At 42.5% G+C, this 20558-nt stretch overlaps 1 protein-coding gene across 12 annotated transcripts in view; it reads left to right on the forward strand.

The window, feature by feature from the left end:
• LOC140483389 (utrophin-like) overlaps positions 1-20558 on the forward strand; it is a 737248-nt gene that overhangs the window by 182168 nt on the left and 534522 nt on the right. For all 12 annotated transcript variants that reach the window (XM_072581625.1, XM_072581633.1, XM_072581634.1 and 9 more), the window contains 5 exons: positions 6196-6359; positions 7504-7707; positions 12305-12486; positions 16854-17004; positions 18196-18315. In XM_072581625.1, coding sequence (XP_072437726.1) covers positions 6196-6359; positions 7504-7707; positions 12305-12486; positions 16854-17004; positions 18196-18315 — 821 coding nt within the window. The remainder of the gene's footprint in view (positions 1-6195; positions 6360-7503; positions 7708-12304; positions 12487-16853; positions 17005-18195; positions 18316-20558) is intronic.

A 20558-nucleotide genomic window follows, 5' to 3' on the forward strand; every position in this document is an offset into this window, starting at 1 on the left:
AGGATGAGGGGGGGATCTAATTGTAACGTACAGAATAGTGAATGGCCTAGACAGAGTAGATAAGATATTTTGATAGGTTAGAAAGCCCAGGACCCAAGGACACAGCCTTAGAATAGAGGGAAGACCTTTTAGAACAGTGCACAGAAGGCTGTGAAGGCCAGGTCATTCAGTATTTTTAAAACCGAGGGAGATAGGTTCTTGAGTATCAAGGGTTACGGGGAGAAAGTAGGAGAATAGAGTTGAGGAACTTATCAGCCATGATTGAATGGCAGAGCAGACCCAGTGGGGTGAGTGGCCTAATTTCTGCTCTTATGTCCTACGGTATTTTGGCCTTATTTTGTACCAGCAGCAATGATCCATTTCCAAGTCATGATAGTGTCTGAAGCAGGAGAGAAACTTGTAGATGGTGATGTTACCACGCCCTTCTCCTTTTAGATGGAATGACTTGAAGTATTGCAATGTACGATAGTTTGGTTTGCTGGGTTGCTGTAGTGCACCTTGGAGATGGAATACGCTGGGCAGATGGTGTTACAGGAACAAAGGCAGTGAAGGTTGAAGGTAACAGATGAGGCACAAATCTTACTTTGCCTTTTTCCTGGATGGTGATAGATAATCTGTTCAATTCCTGACTTGTATCCCACTGCCATAGTGTTAAGGGTTTCGATAGAGAGGAATTTGATAAGTATGGACAGGTACACAATCCTTTTTCCGAAATCGTCAGGGCCAGCTGTTTTTCGGAATTCGGAATTAATGTAGTGCCCCCTGTAAGGTCCAGGGCAGCACCCCGTAATCAAACATCAATACTGCAGCAAAAATGTAGTAATGTTCACACTAAGTGGGACAAATAAAGACTAGAAATACTCCTGCAATTTATTTATAGAGTAATGTACTCAAAAATGAAATGCATAGACCATAAATACTTGAGGACATTTTATTTGCAGAAAAACCATTCCAAGAAAAACATTTGGCAAAACTTAAACATACACAGCTTCAGCACTACAGCAGATGGCATTTTTAAAGACTTTATGTCATCTGTCTCATTAATGTATATTTCTGTCTAAGCAATCTCTCTTTAATTGAGTAAATTTCCATAATCTCTTGCTCACTGATAAATGAACGTTGTTTAAGGCCAGCAATTAACTGATCACACATTTTCACCAGATCGTCTATGGGGATTTTTTCAACTGTGTTCAGAAAGTCATCACTACTATCCTCACGCTGATCCGTATTTGAAACCATTTCAGCAACTTTCCCATCACTCAAGAATGCACAACAGGGTGCATTATTGTCAATGTTCAGCATTTCTTCAATGTCAGCTTCCTGTAATTCATTTACACTTCAGTCCGATAAACTTGGTGCGTAATTTACAGGGTTTTCTTTCATCTTTTCTCATCGATGATACGAAATCCTGCAAAGTCTTCATCTTTAGGTTCACTTACATCGAACATCGTTGTAGGCCAGAATCTGTGCCAAGCATTTGTTCATGTTGATTTATCAACATCCTTCCAAGCATTAGCAGCTGCATAAATGGTATCCTTAACACTTAACTCTTTCAGGAAGACTTGGATTCCTACCCCTCTGTTGACTGCAGCAAGCATACAGTTTAAAAAATAGTCTTTATACTTGTTCTTCATGGAGCGTAAAAGTCTTTGGTCACAAGGCTATAATACAGATGTCACATTAGGAGGCAAGTAAATGCTAAAAATGTTACTTTTGCAAGAAGTTTGGCAGAGGGATGCGTGGAGCAGATGTCCAGGAACAATAAAATTTTACAGTTTTCTTCCAGTCCAGCTTGCCTGCAAAGAGCTTGTTCCGCTGGTAAGAAGTGATTACTGAACCAGTCGAGAAACATTTCTCTGGTTACCCATGCTTTCTTGTTTGCATAATAATGTACAGGTAAATTATGTACACCTTCAGACATCTCGGATGTTTGCTTTTCCCAATCACTGCCAACTTCACCTTGTGTGTGTCTGCAGCATTGGCACATCCAAGAATAGTTAACCTGTCCTTACTATCCTTAAAACCTGTTGGTGCTCTCTCATCAGCTGTTGTTATTGTTTTTCCAGGGAAGTAGTGCCAGTAGAGATCTGTTTCATCAGCATTGTAAATTTGTTCAGGACTAAGGCTTTCATCAGATATTATCTTGGCAAATTCATCAATATAATTTTAAGCTGCTTCATGGTCAGCAGAATCCTTTTCACCACAGATTTTCAGATATTTTACACCATTACGCTTCTTAAATTTCTGCAGCCAACCTTCTGAATGTTGACGCTTGCCTTCAATGTTCAGTTCTTTATGATATAGAACATCGAAAAATGGAGCACAGAACATGCCCTTCGGCCCATGATGTTGTGCCGAGGCTTATTCATAATCTAAAATAAAATAACCTAACCTATGCACCCCTCAACTCACTGCTGTCCATGTGATGTCCAGCAGTCGCTTAAATGTCCCTAATGACTCTGTTTCCACCACCACCGCTGGCAGCGCATTCCATGCATTCACAAATCTGCATAAAGAACATACCTCTGACGTCTCTTCTATACCTTTCTGCTAATATCTTAAGAATATGACTCCTCGTGCCAGTCAGTCCTGCCCTGGGGAAAAGTGTCTGGCTATCGACTCTATCCATGCCTCTCATTACCTTGTATACCTCGATCAGGTCACGCCTCTTCCTCCTCCAGAGAGAAAAGTCCGAGCTTAGTCAACCTCCCTTCATAAGACGAGCCTTCCAGTCCAGGCAGCATCCTGGTAAACCTTCTTTGCACCCTCTCCAAAGCTTCCATATCTTTCCTATAGTAGGGCGACCAGAACTGGATGCAGTATTCCAAGGTAAAAACAATGACTGCAGATGCTGGAAACCAGATTTTGGATTAGTGGTGCTGGAAGAGCACAGCAGTTCAGGCAGCATCCGAGACGCAGCAAAATCGACGTTTCGGGCAAAAGGCTTTTGCCCAACAGGTCGATTTTGCTGCTCCTCGGACACTGCCTGAACTGCTGTGCTCTTCCAGCACCACTAATCCAAAAAAAGCAGTATTCCAAGTGTGGTCTCACCAGGGACTTGTAGAGTTGTAGCAAAACCTTGCAGCTCTTAAACTCGATCCCCCTATTAATGAAAGCCAAAATACCATAGGCTTTCTTAACAAACTTGTCCACTTGGTTGGCAACTTTGAGGGATCTATGTACTTGTACACCCAGATCCCTCTGTTCCTCCATATTGTCAAGAATCCTTTCATTAATCCTATATTCGACCTTCCAAAATGCATCACTTCGCATTTATCCAGGTTGAACTCCATTTGCCATTTCTCAGCCCTGCTCTGCATCCTGTCTGTGTCGTGTAGCAGCCTGCAAATTTACTAACTCATCTCTCAACGTCCTCATCTGAGTCATTTATAAAAACTATAAAGAGCAGAGGCCCAAGAACAGAGCCCTGCGGTACACCACTCAACACTGACCTCCAGGCAGAATACTTTCCATCTACAACCACTCTCTGCCTTCTGTCAGCCAACCAATTCTGAATCCAGATAGCCAAATCTCCCTGTATCCCATACCTCCTGACTTTATGAATGCGTCTACCACGGGGATCCTCATCAAATGCCTTGCTGAAGTCCAGATACACCACATCCACTGCTCAACCTTCCTCGACCTGTCTTGTCACCACCTCAAAGAACTCAATGAGGCCCCTCACAAAGCCATACTGACTGCCTTTAATCACGCTATGCTTTTTAAAATAGTCATAAATCCATAGTCACAAGTCCTTGTTCTAGAGTCCTTTGGGCGGCACGGTGGCACAGTGGTTAGCACTGCTGCCTCGCAGCGCCGGAGACCCGGGTTCAATTCCCGCCTCAGGCGACGAACTGTGTGGAGTTTGCACGTTCTCCCCGTGTCTGCGTGGGTTTCCTCCGGGTGCTCCGGTTTCCTCCCACAGTCCAAAGATGTGCAGGTCAGGTGAATTGGCCATGCTAAATTGCCCGTAGTGTTAGGTAAGGGGTAGATGTAGATGCAGATGCAGATGTAGGGGTATGGGTGGGTTACGCTTCGGCGGGGCGGTGTGGACTTGTTGGGCCGAAGGGCCTGTTTCCACACTGTAAGTAATCTAATCTAATCTAATCTAATCTAATCTAATCTAATATATTCCAGCTTGTTTCATGACCAATAAACCAGTCAGTGGCATACATTCACTTCTTCATTGTTGAATATACTCCATCAACACACGGTTAAGATCTTCAGTTTTTGCCCTATGCAGTGTTTTCCTATTTTTCATTAGTTTATCGTCATCACTGTTACCATAAAACTTCAGTAACTTGTCTTTCTTTTTCTTTGAATCATATCGGAGATCATCGAGGAGGGTTTGTCTACTTAGGGTCAGTATGGGTGGAAGTCAGAAACAGGAAAGGAGCAGTCACTTTATTGGGAGTTTTCTATAGATCCCCCAACAGCAACAGAGGCATGGAGGAGCAGATTGGGAAGCAGATTTTGGAAAGGTGCTGAAGTAGCAGGGTTATTGTCATGGGTGACTTCAGCTTCCCTAATATTGATTGGAACCTCCTTAGTGCTAGTAGTTTGGATGGAACAGATTTTGTCAGGTGTGTTCAGTAAAGATTCTGATTCACCATGGTAGATGGGACTAGATTGGGATATCTGGGTTAGGATATCAGGTCGGCATGGGCGAGTTGGACCGAGGGTCTGTTTCTGTGTTGTACATCTCTATGACTCTGTATACAATGGTAGTTCTGATACCATATTCTTCAGTAAGATGCCACACAGACACACCATAATCAAGCTTCTGTAATAACTCCACTTTCTGTGTTATTGATATTGTCAGATGCTTCCTTTTCTTTTTATTATTGTTACGCATAGGTGTATCTGCAGCTCTTTTTGCATTTTCACAGTGAAGTTACATCGTGAAAAAAATACATAGTTGACACCTGCCAGTGTTGGGCCAAACCGCCACATGGGTCAAGTGGGTGTCGACTTCGCACGCCAAATAAGCCTTGTTATGCAGACATGACTGATGCTTCATACTTCACGAGAAAAACTTGGGATTTCAGAGCTTTTCGGATTTCGGAATTTTTGATAAAGGATTGTGTATCGAAACAAGAAAGTTTTCTGATTCAGTATGTGTATGTGTCCACAAGAGAAGGTGCAAAACTCGACCTGCTCTTAGGACATAAGGCAAGGCAGGGCAGGTGACTGAGTTGTCAGTGGGGGAGCACTTTGGTGCCAGTGACCATAATTCTATTAGTTTTAAAACTCTGATGGATATATGAATAGGAAGGGCTGAGAGGGATATGGGCCCAGTGCTGGCGAATGGGACACAATTAAGTTAGGATATCTGGTCAGCATGGACAAGTTGGACCGAAGGGTCTGTTTCTGTGATGTACATCTCTATGACTCTCAATGATGGATGAGGGCAGCAGTGAGAAACAACCGAAAAGGATTCTGGTAGCAGTTGGCTCATTCACCAGCACTGAGAAGGTGATTGTGGAGGACCTGGTGTTCAACAACAGGAAGGGAATCCAACAAAGATCAGTAGTGAGAAACAACAGAGGTGGATCTTGTGAGAAGACGGCTATCTTACCACGACTGAGAAGGGTGTCGTAGAGGTCCCAGTGACTACGAGTAATGAAATCACAAATGTTACATAACTGTAGTGTTTCCTTTCCTCCCTCCCTCCTTGAACCAAAAAGTAGAGAGAGGATCTGTGAGAAAATTTCTTATGGCTGAGAAACAGCAGAGACCCAGCAGTCAGGTTAAAGTGCTGCTTTTCAGGACTTTTGGCTTCACTGAGGAGGATAAGCAGCGTTAAGGCACAGTAAGGTAAGGTTTTCCCTTTTTATTTAATCGAGTTGTTACAACAGGATTAGTAATGGCAGTCAGCGAATGGTATGCTCTTCCTATGAGATGTGGGAGATAGGGAGAAGTCAAATGTCCCTGACAACTATATCTGCAGAAAGTGTGTCCACCTGCAGTTCCTCTGACATTGCATGAATTGGTTGGAATGGCAGTTGGACTAGGTAATGGGGACCATTAGTGACTAAAAACAGGTTGTTTGTACTAGCTGTCCATGTGATGACTAGGCTTGCTGTGTGGGGTTGGGGTGAGGAGATAGGAGAAGGTGCAAAGCCCCAAAATTGTTTATATCTCTGTGATGTTGTCTAGATTGCTGTTTCTGATCCAAGCTATTTTCTGTTCTAGATATTGCTGTTTGCCTTCCTGACAAGAAATCCATCATCATGTATGTGACTTCTTTATTTGAGGTACTCCCTCAACAAGTCACAATGGAGGACATTCTTGAAGTGGAGACCCTACCAAGGCAGTACAAAGTTGAATGTGCAGAAGGTCCTTTATCACGTCAACAGGTATGGAACAGCCTGTTATCATGTGTCTAATGAAATACATGGTAGGAGTAGAGGGATGAGGTGAGTATATTGCTGAACGAGAGCATTGGTTTATAAGGTACCTCAACAGTGCTGTGCTTATCCTGCTACCACTGTATTGTTTGCACAATTGTTAGGCAGATGTACAATATTGCTGAACATTAGCTCATGTATATTGTAGATTGTACATTAAGAAATCTTTCATATTTCTTGTAACTTTTCCTTTTACTATTTATCGAACCTTCAGTTACATTCCTAAGTCATACAGGAAAGCACTGATTTATATTTAAGTGCCGTCACGCAAAAATTATGAAAACTATACGATGGCTCAGTAGTTAGCACTGCTGCCTCACAGCAACAGGGTCCCAGCCTTGGGCAACTGCCTGTGTGGAGTTTGCACGTTTTCTCTGTGTCTCTGTGGGTTTCCTCCAGATGCTCCGGTATCCTCCCACAATCCAAAGATGTGCAGGTCAGGTGAATTGGCCATGCTAAATTGCCCATAGTGTTAGGTGCATTAGTCAGAGGGAAATGGGTCTGGGTGGGTTACTCTTCCGAGGGTCGGTGTGGACTTGTTGGGCCGAAGGGCCTGTTTCTACACTGTAGGGAATCTAATCTAATCTAATTTATACATTTTGATTCTAATGGATATAGTATTAAATAGGTGACTGATAGGCATTAGATCACTTCAGCTTTTATCAGAAGATGAGGGAGTCAGTGAGCATAAATGAAAACTTGAATTCAGGATGGCCCTTTGGCAGTGTTTAGATCTAGTGACCCTTAAGTTTTAGCTGTCAACATTTAAAACCTGGACTGCTCAGTTCTATTGTTGATTTGTTTCTCTTTTGCCCTGACTGAGCTTTCAGAGACTGGAGTTTGCAAAGGGTAGTTTTGATTGCTCTGTGTATATGTATTTCTAACTCAGGGAGTGCTGGAATCTGTTTATGTTTGTGACTTGAAATATCTGTAGGTTTTTTATGGGCTTTGAAGCAGTATTGTGTACACACCAGTACAGTCGCTAAAATAAAGATTTTGGTGATCCCAGTTGATAATTTAGATATTCCAAAGTTCATAACTTATGACTGAGTAAACATGAATGTGTAAAGGATTCTTCTTCTTCTTTGATTAGATTGTAACCTCCGAAAAGAAGCCCCTCAACTCTCGGGCTGAAACTTCCAGTACAGTGCCTGAGATGGATGTGGACTTGGATGGTTATCAGGCAGTTTTGGAGGAGGTTCTAACATGGCTATTGTCAGCTGAGGACGCGTTTCATATGCAAGATGACATATCCTCTGACGTTGAGGAGGTGAAGGAACAGTTTCACATTCATGAGGTATATACAGATATTGCATGTCTATCCAGAACTATCCTGCTTTGTTCTTGTAGTAGAAGATAGCTAAATCCTTGCTGGAAAGAAGCAAAATAAATGGCAGCTAACACTTGTTAGTACTGTGGATATTATAAATTTAAATGAGAGAAATAGGATCAAGTGAAAGGTGGTTTAGAAATCTAAAGAGCAAAATTGAGGCTGGAGAGCAGTTTCAAAATTCCCTCACTATCAACATGCAAGGGATTACCATTGACCAGAAACTCACCCCGGGATGCACACCGAGATGAACATCAACTGTGCCTGGAGGATCATCAACTCGGTCAAAGACACTCTTTGGTCTGTTCGAAACCTGTTGATCTTCCAGCTGAAGGAGCTGACCCCGACTGAGTGTTGCGGACTGGCACATTCCAAGATCCAGGACTACGTGTTGAAGGACACGCTGAAGCTTGGGGCAGCTGCCGCCAAGGGGGTGGGGAAAGACCACCGTGTAATGTCTGCCTGCCAAAGAAGAACAGGGGGCCCACTCAGTAAGTGGACTCCACTGACGTCTCAGCTAAATATATGGATGGTAAACGTACAGACCTGTATATACGAATGATTAATTCCGATCTCTGTATGTACAGAAATGCAATGTGCACCTATGAATGGCACCACTAATTGTACAGATCATCAAAATATTTTGTGAATAAAGTATATTTTTGAAACAAAAATTGACCAGAAACTCAACGGAATCACTACACAAACATAACATTTTGAAGGCAAGCAGAGCAGAACAGCAAGTTCAAATTTTAATGGCGACAGTACGTCTGCTAATAGATTCTGGATTAGTGGTGCTGGAAGAGCACAGCAGTTCAGGCAGCATCCAAGGAGCTTTGAAATCGACGTTTCGGGCAAAAGCCCTTCATCAAGAATAAAGGCAGTGAGCCTAAAGCGAGGTGAGATAAGCTAGAGGAGGGTGGGGGTGGGGAGAAAGTAGCATAGAGTACAATGGATGAGTGGGAGAGGGGATGAAGGTGATAGGTCAGGGAGGAGAGGGTGGAATGGATAGGTGGAAAAGGAGATAGGCAGGTGGGACAAGTCCAGATAAGTCAAGGAGACAGTGCTGAGCTGGAAGTTTGAAACTAGGATGAGGTGGGGGAAGGGGAAATGAGGAAGCTGTTGAAGTCCACATTGATGCCCCGGGGTTGAAGTGTTCCGAGGCGGAAGATGAGGCGTTCTTCCTCCAGGCGTCTGGTGGTGAGGGAGCGGCGGTGAAGGAGGCCCAGGACCTCCATGTCCTCGGCAGAGTGGGAGGGGGAATTGAAATGTTGGGCCACGGGACGGTTTGGTTGTCACGGAGGGAACGGTCTTTGCGGAAAGGCGGAAAGGGGTGGGGAGGGAAATATATCCCTGGTGGTGAGGTCTGTTTGGAGGTGGCGGAAATGTCGGCGGATGATTTGGTTTATGCGAAGAGTGGTAGGGTGGAAGGTGAGCACCAGGGACGTTCTGTCCTTGTTATGGTTGGAGGGGTGGGGTCTGAGGGCGGAGGTGCGGGATGTAGACGAGATGCATTGGAGGGCATCTTTAACCATGTGGGAAGGGAAATTGCGGTCTCTAAAGAAGGAGGCTATCTGGTGTGTTCTGTGGTGGAACTGGTCCTCCTGGGAGCAGATACGGTGGAGGCGGAGGAATTGGGAATACGGGATGGCATTTTTGCAAGAGGTAGGGTGGGAAGAGGTGTAATCCAGGTAGCTGTGGGAGTCAGTGGGTTTGTAAAAAATGTCAGTGTCAAGTCGGTCGTCATTAATGGAGATGGAGAGGTCCAGGAAGGGGAGGGAGGTGTCAGAGATGGTCCAGGTAAATTTAAGGTCAGGATGGAATGTGTTGGTGAAGTTGATGAATTGCTCATCCTCCTCGCGGGAGCACGAGGTGGCGCCAATGCCGTCATCAATGTAGTGGAGCCCTCGTCTGCTAATAGAGTACATATAAAGAATAGTGATAAAATAGTAAAGTTAAAGACTATGTCATGGGTAGAACATTAAACAGTAAATGCAGCATTTAATCAAGAGAATGTTTTACTTGTGTGATGGGGAAGGGGCTTCAGTCATCTTACAGATTACCTTTGCAGTCCAGACCAATGGGCCCTGACAACATTCTGGTAAAAGTTGAATACTTGTGCACCAGAACCTACCGCTCCCTTAGCCAAGCTGTCCAGTACAGTTACAACATTGGCATCAACCTGACAAAGTGGGAAATTGCCCAGGTATGTCCTGGGCAGGACAAATCCAATCTGGCCAATTATTGCCCCATCAGTCTCCTCTTGATCATTAGTAAACTGATGGGACGTGTCATCAACAGTGCTATCAAGCAGCACCTGCTCAGTGATGCTCAGTTTGGGTTCTGCCAGGGCCACTCAGCTCCTGACCTCATTACAGCTTGGTTCAAGCATGGATGTAAGTGCTGAATTTGAGCTGAGTGTGACAGCCCTTGACATCATGGCCACTTTTGACTGAGTGTGGAATTAAGGATCCCTAGCAAAATTGGAATCAATGGGTATTAGGGAGCCAACTCTGTGTTGGTTGGATCCTGTGGCACATGGGAAGATAGATCTGGTTGTTTGAGGTCAGCTCCAGGACACCTGCTGGAATTCCTCAGGGTGGTGCTCTAGGCCCAACCATCTTCAGCTGCTTCATCAATGACCTTCCTTCCATTATAAGGTGATAAGTGGGGATGTTTGTTGATGATTGCTCAACATTCAGTATATTTTGTGACGACTCAGATACTGAAGCAGTCCATGTTTGCAAGCAACAAGATCTGGACAAATCCATGGCTTGGGCTGACAAGTAGCAAGTAATATTTGCGCTGCATTACTGTCAGGCAATGACCGTCTTCAGTAAGAGATAATTTACCACTGTATCCTTGACATTAAATGGTGTTACCATTATTGAATTCCCTCACTATCAACATCCTAGGGGTTACCATTGACCAGAGACTCAACTGGAATCACCACATAAGCACAGTGACTACAAGAGCAGGTCAGAGGCTACTGACTGCAGCAAGAAACTCACCACCTGGTTCCCCAAAGACTGTGCACAAGTCAGGAGTGTGATGTTCTTCCTACTTGCCTGGATGAGTGCAGCTCCAACAACACTCAAGAAGCTTGACATCATCCAGGACAAAGCAGTCCATTTGATTGGTAGCATATCCACAAACATCTACTCCCTCCACCACTGATGCTCAGTAGTAGCAGTGTGCATCATCGACACGATGCAGTGCAGAAATTCACCAAAGATTCCAACAGCTAATCATCACCTCCAATATATCAGTGGTATAGGTATTGTGTGTATGGGTGCGTTAGTGAACCAATTAAGACAGTGAAAATTAAAACGTTGGAAGCCTGAAATGTTTCAGTAGAATCACCATTCGTATCCAACATAGAAGTGTAAATTTCATGGAAATGTTAACAGTTGCTATTAGTAGAGTAAACATCTTGCAGTCAGGAGTTAAATATTTCTTTTGATTTTTACAAATAAAACTTAGATAAATGCGAGGTGCTGCTTTTTGGGAATGAAAATCTTAGCAGGACTTATACACGTAATGGTAAGGTCCTAGGGAGTGTTGCTGAACAAAGAGACCTTGGAGTGCACGTTCATAGCTCCTTGAAAGTGGAGTTGCAGGTAAATAGGATAGTGAAGAAGGCATTTGGTATGCTTTCCTTTATTGGTCAGAGTATTGAGTACAGGAGTCGGGAGGTCATGTTGCGGCTAGGGCTGTTTTCCCTGGAGCATCGGAGGCTGAGGGGTGACCTTATAGAGGTTTATAAAATCATGAGGGGTATTGATAGGATAAATAGACAAAGTCTTTTCCCTGGGGTGAGGGAGTCCAGAACTAGAGGTCGTAGGTTTAGGGTGAGAGGGGAAAGATATAAAAGAGACCTAAGGGGCAACGTTTTCACCCAGAAGGTGGTGCTTGTATGGAATGAGATGCCAGAGGTGGTGGTGGAAGCTGGTATAATTGCAATATTTAAAAGGTACCTGAATGGATATATATGAATAGGAAGTGTTTGGAGGGATATGGGCCGGGTGCTGTCAGATGGGACTAGATTGGGTTGGGATATCTGGTCGACATGGAGTGGTTGGACCGAAGGGTCTGTTTCCATGCTGTGCATCTCTATGACTCTATGTACAGGGTACACTAAGTGAGTTTGTTATGTAGTAGAATGACTGTCTGGAAAATAGTTTAGTTTGCCTCATTTAGGAAGGCTGTAGGATGTTTATAATTCAATGCCTTTATTACACCTGATTTTCTGTGCTCATAATGGGTCCAAAGGACAATATGGCTTTAAAAAAAATTACAGCAATTCACTTGGGTTTCAAAATCATTTTATTGAGTCCAAAACCTACGTGAATGAGGATGGAAACTGATTTATTTTTAAAAGACTTAACCTAAATGCATAATCTGTAAATCCATAGTAAACTAAAATGCTGTAGTTATCTTTGTGCATCAAAATGATGTTTATTATTTCGTTTTAGAATGATTGGTGGATATGATTACTTTAAGATTGGTCAATGATGGATTTTGTTCACTCTTTTTGACTGCCATTTTATCCTTTCTGATTCAGGGATTTATGATGGAGCTGACTGCACATCAGAGTAATGTGGGTAATGTACTTCAGGCTGGGAACCAGCTCATTGCACAGGGTAATCTCACAGAAGAGGAGGAAAATGAGATCAGAGAACAAATGTCTTTGCTTAATTCCAGATGGGAAAGCCTGAGAGTTGCCAGCATGGACAGACAAGCCAAGTGAGTTGTAAACTTATGTTGATCCACCTCGTGATGCTGCCTGGCTTGCTGAGTTCTTCCAGCCTCCTGCCTGTATAATTAAAACCAAACACTTTGAGAAGCTTGCCTCGCCTCATAATCTGTTAAAAATGTGTGAACGAAAGAAAATCCCTGATTTCCACTGTATAAAAGTAACAATTAATTTGTTTAAACCTAAACAGGGAACACTAATGAAAACTATTAGCAAACCAAACACTTATTACCCTAACTAATTGCTACCCCTTAGTTCAACACAATTCTATTAATACGCTATTCCAATAGCACAATTATTAAACATTATATTAACTTAATTTCTCAAAGTCCATGCAGCCTCTTTTGCAGTCTTCCTTCCAGTCTTCAGATTCTGCAGTTTTTTCCCTACTTTTTACTGCTTTTACAGGAAAACGTACCTTTCGATAGATAGTGCCTTCTGAAATTTCTTTGAGAGCGAGATGTTTATTTCTTCGGATGGCATTTGCTCTTCACCTCTATGGCAGTTGCTCTGACCAATTTTCAAAATGCCTTTGTTTTATACCCCTGACATAATTTTGTCTCATTGGTCTGATATTGTCAATGCAATAAATTCAAATTCAATTGGGTTTTTGTATCCTTGGCATACTTTAAATAAATTAATTGGTTAAATTTGAATTGTTGTCAAAACAGCAACTAAAGCTCAGGTATCTATGTAACAGCTATTTCCTACATGTATCCATTTTGGAACAGCCTGTTTCTTAGCTATTCTGTATCACTGTGGCTGTACTTGAAACTTACTTTAAAATTCAGAAAACGCTTTTTATCTTAAAGTGAGCATATACTCTTTCGACTTTGTAACAATAGTCCTCCTGCATCATAGGGCTGCTTTCTCTTTGGAGAGAGATGACTGGTGGTGGTTACACCTGAAGGTCATCACCTCTCAGGAATGAGAAGAGGTTGAGAAGACGAATACTTCATATAACCAAAATTGGAGTGGGAATTTAATGTGCACTATTGGCATTAGCATCACAGACCAGCCGTCCAGCCAATTGAGCTCCTTATTTATAGCAGTTGTTGAATTAATGCATGCTGTCACTGGACTGGAGAAAGGCTTTAAATGTTAATTTAAAAAAAAAGCTTCACTCTAGGTCTCTGACTTGAGAGTAACCATGAAGACCATAAGAAAGAAGAATAAAAATAGGCCATTCAGCTCCTTGAGCCGCCTCCACAATTATGTAGGATCATGGCTGATCTGACGTTTTTCATCCATTTTGCATTCCCCTTAATCTTTGATTTTCCAAATAAGGTCATAAGGTCTAAGCTACTGAGATCCACAGTACTCCTGATGGGATCTGACCAAGGCTGTCTACAACTAAAGCATTACCTCCTCCAATGTATTCCAGGCTTGAGGTAGGAGCTAGTATTCCAGAAGCCTATTTGATTAGATTTATACCTGTGTTTTTAGTGAATCGTGTTCATGCAGACTCAAATCTATCAGCTTGTCCAAAGCTTCTGTTATTGTCTTGGATTTTGCTCATGGAATATATTGCAAAAACATTGCTTTAGCTTTGCAGAGGCAAAGTAATCAGTAATTATGAAGTTAACAAATGTTTAAAAACCCATTTACACTTCAATTTTAACAAGGTGTGACTTTCTATGGGATTTTAGAGTGAGACAAAGAATTAGGATCATAGCTTCCTTCTAGTGTGGAAGCAGGCCACTTGGCCCATCGGAAGACTGGAGATTGGCAAACGTGGTGCCACTGTTTAAGAAGGGCGGTAAAGACAAGCTAGTGAACTATAGACCAGTGAGCCTGACCTCGGTGGTGGGCAGGTTGTTGCAGGGAATCCTGATGGACAAGATGTACATGTATTTGGAAAGACAAGGACTAATTCGGGATAGTCAACATGGCTTTATGTGTGGGAAATCATGCCTCACAAACTTGATTGTGTTTTTTTGAATAAGTAACAAAGAAGATTGATGAGAGCAGAGCAGTAGATGTGATCTATATGGACTTCAGTAAGGCGTTCGACAAGGTTCCCCATGGGAGACTGATTAGCAAGGTTAGATCTCATGGAATACAGGGAGAACTAGCTATTTGGATACAGAACTGGCTCAAAGGTAGAAGGCAGAGGTTGGTGGTGGAGGGTTGTTTTTCAGACTGGAGGCCTGTGACCAATAGAGTGCCACAAGGATCGGTGATGGGCCCTCTAGTTTTTGTCATTTACACAAATGATTTGGATGCGAGCATAAGAGGTACAATTAGTAAATTTGCAGATGACACCAAAATTGGAGGTGTAGTTGGCAGCGAAGAGGGTTACCTCAGATTACAACAGGATCTTGACCAGATGAGCCAATGGGCTGAGAAGTGGCAGATGGAGTTTAATTCAGATAAATGCGAGGTGCTGCATTTTGGGAAAGCAAATCTTAGCAGGACTTATACACTTAATGGTAAGGTCCTAGGGAGTGTTGCTGAACAAAGAGACATTGGAGTGCAGGTTCATAGCTCCTTGTAAGTGGAGTTGCAGGTAGATAGGATAGTGAAGGCGGCGTTTGGTATGCTTTCCTTTATTGGTCAGAGTCTTGAGTACAGGAGTTTGGAGGTCATGTTGTGGCTGTACAGGACATTGGTTAGGCCACTGTTGGAATATTGCGTGCAGTTGTGGTCTCCTTCCTATTGGAAAGATGTTGTGAAACTTGAAAGGGTTCAGAAAAGATTTACAAGGCTGTTGCCAGGGTTGGAGGCTCTGAGCTACAGGGAGAGGCTGAACAGGCTGGGGCTGTTTTCCCTGGAGCATCGGAGGCTGAGGGGTGACCTTATAGAGGTTTACAAAATTATGAAGGGCATGGATAGGATAAATAGGCAAAGTCTTTTCCCTGCGGTTGGGGAGTCAAGAACTAGAGGGCATAGGTTTAGGGTGAGAGGGGAAAGATATAAAAGAGACCTAAGGGGCAACTTTTTCACTTAGATGGTGGTACATATATGGAATGAGCTGCCAGAGGATATGGTGGAGGCTGGTACAATTGCAACATTTAAGAGGCATTTGGATGGGTATATGAATAGGAAGTGTTTGGAGGGATTTGGGCTGGGTGCTGGCAGGTGGGACTAGATTGGGTTGGGATATCTGGTCGGCATGGACGGGCTGGACCAAAGGGTCTTTTTCCATGCTGTACATCTCTATGACTACATTGACCCTCTGAAGATCATTCCCCTCCCCCCAAAACCCTGTAACTCTGCATTTCCCACGGGTAGTCCAATTAGCCTGCACATTGTGGGCAATTTAGCATGGCCAATCCACCTAACCAGCACATCTTTGGACTGTAGGGGGGAAATCAGAGCACCTGGAGGAAACCCACGCAGACTGGGGAGAATGCCCCGGCCCCTGGCACTTTGAGGCAGTAGTGCTAACCTATGAGCCACCTGTAGGTTCTTGATTCCAGAAAAGAATGTAGTCTTTGAGAACCCCTACAATGTACCCTGTGAAGGAGGGTAAATAACAACTTCTGGATTTCACATTATTCTGCACAATGTGCAAATGTCCAAACTGACTTTATTGTCATTTTAAGTTGCGTAATGTCAGAAACGCTGACAGTTTGATTGGCGCAGTCTGTTGTAACTAGGCATTCTTAAAGGACATTAAAAATGTGTATTATTTGTGTTTGGTGGCAGTATTTGTTGTTCTTCAGAGAATGATACAGTGAAGGGAGCCACCATTCAGACTTCTGTGCCCACATAGGCTCTTTGAAAGAGCTGACTGATTAGTACCTGCCTCTACACCATAGGCTTTCAGATTTCCCCTCAATGTATTTATCCAGTGAAGACTTTCATTTGTAAAGTGCCTTTCATGACCACTGAGCTTTGATTTTCTGAAGTTAGCTGCTGCTTTAATGTAGTAACATATTCATCCCCCTTTCAGGCAGTATATTGGAGATCATCATAACCCATTGATTTCAGAAAAACCTCTCCTAGTTACACCACAACTTCTTTTGTCAATTAACCTAAGTCTATGTCCTCTACTTACTGGTTGTTGTGCCCTTAGAAACATGATCTCCTTATTTGTTCTATCAAAATTTGTTAAGATATTTATTATCTGTGTCAAATGTCCTTCTGACCACCTTTGGAGGAAGATCAAACCAACTTCTCTAAACTCTTCATAAGTCTGTCAATGTGTGTAGTTTGAAGATTATAGGGATACGCCTGTAATCTATGTGTCAACAAGGTCTTGGTGAAATGTTCTTTTATTTGAAAATAATGGTGACGCCTTATGAACACCACTGCCTGCCCTCCCACCACATAATCCAAATCCTGAGTTTAGTATCCTGCCTTTTCTGAATTGCATGTTGCTGATTAAATTCCAAATTCATTGATGTTTCAGGCTTCATGAGGTTCTCATGGAATTGCAGCAGCAGCAATTGTGCCAGCTATCAGATTGGCTCACTCAGACAGAAGCACGTATTCAAAAGCTGGAAGCACACTCTGCAGTAAATGAATTTGAGTCCTTCAAACGGCAGATTGATGAACATAAAGTAAGTGTATTTGACTTGAGAAATTCCAGTCATTGATAAAGAGAGTTGGTGGTGATGACTCTTGGTAATATCTTTTGATGACGGTATCCTGTGCTGAAACTCAGGACTTATTTTATTGATGTGTCCAACCTGTATATTAAGAATCATCATTATTTTTAGCCTGTTCTAGTCTCCATGTATACATTATTACTATGATACTCAGTTGCAGGTATAGTTGCTGTGTATCCAGACCATTCATAGCTCTTAATCTGCATCTTTATCTATTTAAGCCTTGTCTTGCACTGCATTTTTGCATCAGTTGACTGTACCCTATGGTGTTGTGGGAGAAAGTGAGGACTGCAGTTGCTGGAGATCAGAGTCTGATCTGGGTTTAGGAACATAAGAAATAGCAGGAATCCTTTCCAACGGTTGATGTTGATCATTGTTGATCATCTACTTCAATGCCATTTTTTTCAACTATCCCCATATTTCTTGATGTCCTCAGTTTCCAGAAATCTACTGAGTTCTGTCTTGAACATGTTCAATCCTTTGAGAATCCTCAGCCTCTGGGATAGAAATTTCCAAAGAATTCCCTTCTTCTGAGTGAAGAAATATTTCATCTCTATCTTGAATTGCCTGGTATCAATTTCTGAGATTACATCCCCTGCTTCGAGACTCACCAGTGTTTCTAGACACACCCTATCATGTTCTGTAAGAATTTTGTAGTTAATCCCCACTTGACATTTGACTTTTATGATGAATTTAGACCAGACCTGTTCTTGTTAATTTAAGGTGCTTCTGTATTATTTGGTGTGGCACGGTGGCTGTGGTTAGCACTGTTGCTGAATAGCACCAGGACACCAGGTTCAATTCCAGTCACAGGTGACTGTCTGTGTGGAGTTTACACATTCTCCCCGTATCTGTGTGGGTTTCATCTGGCTGCTCCAGTTTCCTCCCACAGTCAAAAGATGTGCAGGTTAGGTCGATCGGCTGTGCTAAATTGCTCATAGTGTCCAGGGATGTGTAGGTTAAGTTGATTGGCCATGGGAAACAAGGGTTACGGAGATAGGGCAGGGAGTGTGTCTGGGTGGGATGCTCTTCAGAGAGTTGGTGTACACTTGGTGGGCAGTATGGCCTGTTTTTATACTGCAGGATTCTATGAATATTAATAAAATTAATAACCATGCGCTGGTGTATTACATTCTTTTTCAGCTATTGCAAAGTGACTTGGAGACAGAGCAGGTGAAAGTGAACTCTCTGACACACATGGTTGTGGTAGTGGATGAGAACAGTGGCGAGAGTGCTACAGCTGCATTGGAGGACCAGTTGCAGGTAACTGACTTCTTGTAGGGGCTGACTTCACAAGCCTAGTAATACAGCAAACATGAAGCTGATAGAATTTGTTGAATGATATTCAAGAGCAGATAGTACATGTATTCTCCACACTTCTGCAACAGAACATAAGAATTAGGAGCAGGAGTAGGCCATCTCACCCTTTGAGCCCATTCCGCCTTTCAATAAGATCATGGCTGATCTTTTCGTGGCCTCAGCTCCACCTACCCACCCTCTCACCATAACCCTTAATTACTGTTCAGAAAATGATCTATCTTTAAAAATATCTCCTGAGGAAGCCTCAACTGCTTCACTGGGTAGGGAATTCCATAGATTAATAATCTTTTGGGTGAAGAAGTTCCTTCTTAATTCGGTCCTAAACTTGCTCCCCCTAATTTTGAGTCTATGCCCTCTTGTCCTAGCTTTACCCACCAGTGGAAACATCCTTTCTACTTTTATCTATTCTTTTCATAATTTTACATGTTTCTAAAAGATCCTTCCTCATTCTTCTAAATTCCAATGAATATAATCTCAGTGTCTTCTCAAAATCCAAACCCCTCTGCAATCAACCTAATGAACTGCCTCTGCATCCCCTCCAGTGCCAGTAATTCTCAAGTAAGAAGATCAAAACTGCATGCAATACTTCAGGTATAGCCTCATCAGCACAATTTACAGCTACAAAATAACCTCCCTGCTTTTAAACTTAATCCCTTTAGCACTGAAGGACAAAGTTCCATTTGCCTTCTTAAATACCTTTGATTCTGCAGATGATCTTCTGTGATTCGTGCATAAGGGCACCTAGGTCCCTCTGCACAGCAGCATGCTGCAATTTTTTTTTTACCATTCATGTAATAGTACTTTTTACTGCTATTCCTACCAAAATGGATGGCTTCACATTTATTAACATTGTACTCTTTCTGCCAGACCTTTCCCCATACACTTAGACTACATATGTCCCTAGCAAATGTTCACAGTCCTCTGCACACTGTGTGAAAATAACTTTTCTAAACACTTCCATTTGACCACTCGAAGAGGTTAATAGAAGATAAGTTCCTTTTGAAATGCAGCTAATTAGTTCACACAAATAGCAACATTATAAACAACTTGTGTTACTCCAGCATCTGCAGTCCTCACTTTCTCCTAAAAGAATAAATGTTGACCAGTACACCAAGAAAAGTCCTCTGCTATTTCATGGTATTTCCGACATCTATCTGAACAGAGAGGTGTGCCTTAATTCTTTCTCGAAAAGAGGCAAAGCTGGTTTGCAGCACACTCTCAGCGCACTGAATGATTAACCTGGATTCAGTTCTAGATTGGAACTTGGACCCACGATCTTTAGACTCTGGTGAAAGTACTGCTCCTGATGAAAGACTAACAGTATAAAGAAGGTGAGAGAACTGAAACTGCTAGGCTGATGCTTTAGGGTTATGACTATATATGACTGAAGAGGTTTTGGTATTAAACTGTACAGTCATCTGCCCCGATATATATTGTATTACAGCAAAATGCAACTACTGAACATAGATTATTTTCACATTCATAATAAGATACAAGCAAATAAATATTTGCATAATTTTGCATCTGGCATATTCTCTTTGTCATAAATGCCATTCCTATCTGACCATTATTTTGGCTATTTCAGACCGAACTTCATCTGACAATCATATTCTCATATTCATTACATACATTCTGTGAAGAACCACTAATCAATGCAATGTCTCCCCTTTTTCGTTTCTATCCCCATCCCAAATTATAGGTTCTTTGGTCGATTGATTTATTGTAACATGGAACATAGAAAAGTACAGCACAGAACAGGCCCTTTGGCCCACGATGTTGTGCCAAGATTTAATCCTAATATAAAATATAGTAACAACCTAAGTACCCCTCAACTCACTGCTATCCATGTGCATGTCCAGCAGTTGCTTAAATGTCCCCAATGACTCTGCTTCCACCACCACCGCTGGTAACGCATTTCATGCATTCACAACTCTCTGCGTAAAGAACCTACCTCTGATGTCTCCTTTGTACCAGCCTCCTAATATCTTCAAACTATGACTTCTCGTACCAGTCAATCCTGCCCTGGGGAGAAGTCTCTGGCTATTTACTCTATCTATTCCTCTCATTATTTTGTACACCTCTATCAGGTCTCCTTTCTTCCTCCTTCTCTCCAGAGAGAAAAGTCCGAGCCTATTTAACCTTTCTTCATAAGGCAAACCCGCCAATCCAGGTAGCATCCTGGTGTG

Source organism: Chiloscyllium punctatum, chromosome 11 (genome assembly GCF_047496795.1).
Source record: "Chiloscyllium punctatum isolate Juve2018m chromosome 11, sChiPun1.3, whole genome shotgun sequence".
Lineage (NCBI taxonomy): Eukaryota > Metazoa > Chordata > Chondrichthyes > Orectolobiformes > Hemiscylliidae > Chiloscyllium > Chiloscyllium punctatum.